Genomic DNA, 3,713 nt, shown 5'->3' with positions numbered 1-3,713 from the left:
CCCCGACCCTCCACCTCACTCTGTCGGATCTACCCACCGCTACGGCCACGGGGCATGCTGGGATTTACCTGGATACCAACCTGAGTGGACCCGGGACCCATTTACCGGATTAATTTCACCTGTTTGTCCGCAGGAGGACCGTTAGACCACCGGTTGATACTGGGAGCTGCAGAGACCAGTTTGAGGATCAGAGTCTGGATTCACTTTGTGCCCGAGTCTGTTTAACTCGGTTTTATTTACTCGGTTTAACTGAACCAAGACAGTTGAACCAGGTGATTAACCCAGGTGAGTGACTCCAGGTGATTCCTCTCAGTTGATCCGGTGTCTACTGAGGCGTCCCGCTGCGCTCCGCCCCGCACAATGCTGTTCAAGTCCGGCAGATCCTCCGGACCCTGATGCTGCAGAGACCCTGAGGTCACACCGCAGAGTCTGACGGAGGACATGCTGCTGTCCGCGCCCTCCAGGCGGGACACGGACGGCCGCTGCAGCCGGGACAGAGCGGCTGCGGACGCGGATGCGGCGGAGCGGCAGCGCTCGGTGCGGGAGCGGCTGGAGGCCACCGTGTCCGGGCTCGGGGAGCTGGAGTACCTGCGGCAGCGGCAGGAGGTGCTGGTCCGGGCCGCGCTGGAGCTCCGGGAGTCGGCGGCGGAGGAGGAGGAGGCGGAGCGGCGGAGGGAGGCTCAGCTGAGCTCCGAGGAGAAGCTGCTGGAGGAGAACATCCTGCTGCTCAGGAAACAGCTGGTAGGTCCTGACCTGTCTGTCTCATGACCTCTGACCTCCCTGACCCCAGTCTGCAGGGATGACTCAGGTGTGTGGTGTGAGGTCAAAGGTCATAGGTGAAGACGGGGTCAGCCTGTTTTCTTTTTAATATAGAAACAGAGGATGTGATGAACAGAACAGGAGGAGAGAGATGACCCGGTCTGTCCTTTACTGATGACGCTGATTGATTCAGAGGAATGTGACAGTGAATTAAATTGAAGTACTTTCAAAATAAATTAGAACATGAATAAAGATTTCAAAAATAAAAAGCAGGAAAGTGTCAGTTAAAACTAAAACATTTACACACATGAAAAATATTTGAAAAATGACTTTATAAATCAACAGGTGAGTGTGACAGTCAGATCAGTGACACAGTGGATCAGCGACTGTCTGCAGAGTTCAAACTGTTTTCATCATCTTTTTATTCATATTTCAATGACTTTCCTCAAAAACGCCCTGATTCTCTGGGACATTTCTTGTTTTTATTGGAAACATGTTGAACTCAATGTTTTTAATATTCTGGAGTTTGAAAGCCCAGGGAGGAAAGGCTTTTTTTTTTTTTGCCAGGATCTTTTTTTTATTTATTTTTAAATTGTATCAGTGTTTGATTTTGTATTTGATGTTTTTAATAAAAATAAATAAATAAATAATCTAAATAAAAGCAAACAAATTACTACAAAAATTTCATATTATTTTTTGTCAGGATCTACTCAGTGTTTGCTTTTGTAAAAAAAAAAAAAAAGGTTTTTGTAAAAAATAAAACATTTCTACAATTTTTTCATCTCTGAAAACGAGGCAAGTGAAAAAAATACAATCACAAGTTTTTTTTCCCCTTAGAAAAAAAAATTACATTGGTGTATTTATACAGATGAAGAAAAACTTGTTTACAAAAAACTTTTTTAGAATGATCCTGGCAAAAAAAGTTCACTTGCCTTTCAGGGCTTCCGTAGTTTGTTCAAATGAAACCATTTAAAAATATGTTTTTATTTTGTAGCAGTGAAGCTCAGAGAAGAGATCTTTACAAACAGGTCATTAAATCGCTGTATGTTTGTTTTTAAAAAAGAAGAAGACCCAGACCAGAACCCTGAGGGACTCCTTCAGCATGTTCACTCATCTGTTGTGAAATAACACAGGAACATAAATGCCTGTGAACTCACAGATTCGTTTCACAAAGGAAGAAAAAGTGGAGCTTCATGTTGTAACTACGAGACAGTTTTCTCATAATAATTAGCAAATTGTTTTCTGATAATTATGAGAAAAGGTTCAGAGGGTTGTCAATCACATTCATATGTATTAAAATCTTAAAAGAAAATAATGAATATTATTTTATTAACAGACATTACAGATTATTTATTATTACATGAATCATGTTCCAGCTGATGGAGTCACTTCTTCTCCTTTAATGAGGAGGATTCATCTTTAATGTCAGATAATAAACATCCTGAAGACGATGATGTCATGGATGATGAACTCACACTGCTTTAATCTGTGAGTGTGTGTGTTGGTGGGGGGTGGGGAGAGGTGAGGGGGAGGGTTTATGTTTGACTGAAATGAACTCCTCTGGTCTGATCCTCTGCCCCCCGCGGCTCAGAGAGGATGCTGGGAGTCTCAGTGATCCCAGGTTTAAGATATTTCACCAGGGGGAGGAGGGGGAGTGTGTGTGTGTGTGTGTGTGTGTGTGTGTGTGTGTGTGTGTGTGTGTGTGTGTGTGTGTGTGTGAAATCTAAACACCCGCTTTCAATTAAAGAGGCGTGATGAGCCATCGTGGCCTGAAGCAGCTCAGACAGAATGAACACACACACACACACACACACACACACACACACACACACACACACACACACACACACACTGTCTGGTCTTCATGTTGGTTGTTTTCAGTCAGGCAGTGTGATCAGTCGTCTCTGGTCATGTGACTGAAGACTAGTGGTGCAGACCTCCACACAGGGACTCGGTGAACTGGACTGTGGACTTCGTTGAAGCTGGTTTGTCATGAACTCAGACCGTGACGGAGAGTCAGGTCCAAACGTCATCACACACGTAGCACACAACCGGAGACGGTCCGGGTCAGGCGTTTCCTCACCTGCAGGAAGTATCTGTTTTGGTTAATGCGAGGGGCGGGGCCTGGCGGTGTCTCTCCATTTGGACGTTTACGTTTCATCTTCCACCCTCCGATGTTCGTATTTCTCTGGTTTCACAGTTGAACTTCCTGTGGCTCCAGACCTGCTCAGTGTTCAGGAGGACGTCTGGACCAGTCTTCTTACAGACCTGTGTCAGTCAGACAGAGTCTCTCTCCTCAGCTCAGTCCACAGCATCTCTACTGGATTCAGGTCTGGGCTGGACCCCTCCAGGAAGTGGATTTCCTGTGATGTTTAGGGTCATTGTCTTCTCCTGAGGCGGACAGACACCCTGACATTATCCTAGAAGAGTCCTTGATGAACTTAATGATGTGGAGCTGCTCCAGGTCCAGGTCCAGGTCCAGAGGCAGCAGAGACCCAGATCCTGATGCTCCCCCCACCCTGCTCCACCTGTGGGAGGACATCAGTCCATAGAACAGTTTCCAGGAGTGTTGTGGAGAGTGAGACTTCAGGACTGTTGACTGATGAAGATCCAGACTCTTCTTCATCCTCAGACTCTGAGGTCAGACAGTCTCTGAGACCTTTGTTGTGAGGCCTGGTTCACATCAGCTGATGTTTCTCTAAACGTCTCGATGTGGTTTATGAGTCAAAGTGTCTTTGAGCCTCTAAACCTCCGATCTGGTCTCACTCGCTGACTCCAGGTCTGATGAGTCCTGACTCTTCCCACGGAGTCCGACAGCAGCTTCTTCTTCTCTGGTTTTATCTCTGACCCACCTCCATCACTGACCATAGCCTGAGCTCAGCTGAGGGTTATGGTCAGTGAGTCAGCCCCCCCCCCCCCCCCCCCGAACGTCCTACTCTATCACGGCATAAAAA

The 3,713-nt window shown here is 46.5% G+C and overlaps 1 protein-coding gene across 1 annotated transcript in view; it reads left to right on the top strand.

Moving 5' to 3' along the window:
* dact1 (dishevelled binding antagonist of beta catenin 1) overlaps positions 1 to 3,713 on the top strand; it is a 16,084-nt gene continuing 12,371 nt past the window's right edge. Inside the window, exon 1 of the mRNA XM_022766112.1 lies at positions 1 to 741. Coding sequence (XP_022621833.1) covers positions 442 to 741 — 300 coding nt within the window. The 5' untranslated portion in view covers positions 1 to 441. The remainder of the gene's footprint in view (positions 742 to 3,713) is intronic.

Source organism: Seriola dumerili, unplaced genomic scaffold (assembly GCF_002260705.1).
Source record: "Seriola dumerili isolate Sdu_G_001 unplaced genomic scaffold, Sdu_1.0 BDQW01000811.1, whole genome shotgun sequence".
Lineage (NCBI taxonomy): Eukaryota > Metazoa > Chordata > Actinopteri > Carangiformes > Carangidae > Seriola > Seriola dumerili.
The sequence above is the reverse complement of the archived record's forward strand: the minus strand, read 5'-3'. Positions and strand labels throughout refer to the sequence as shown.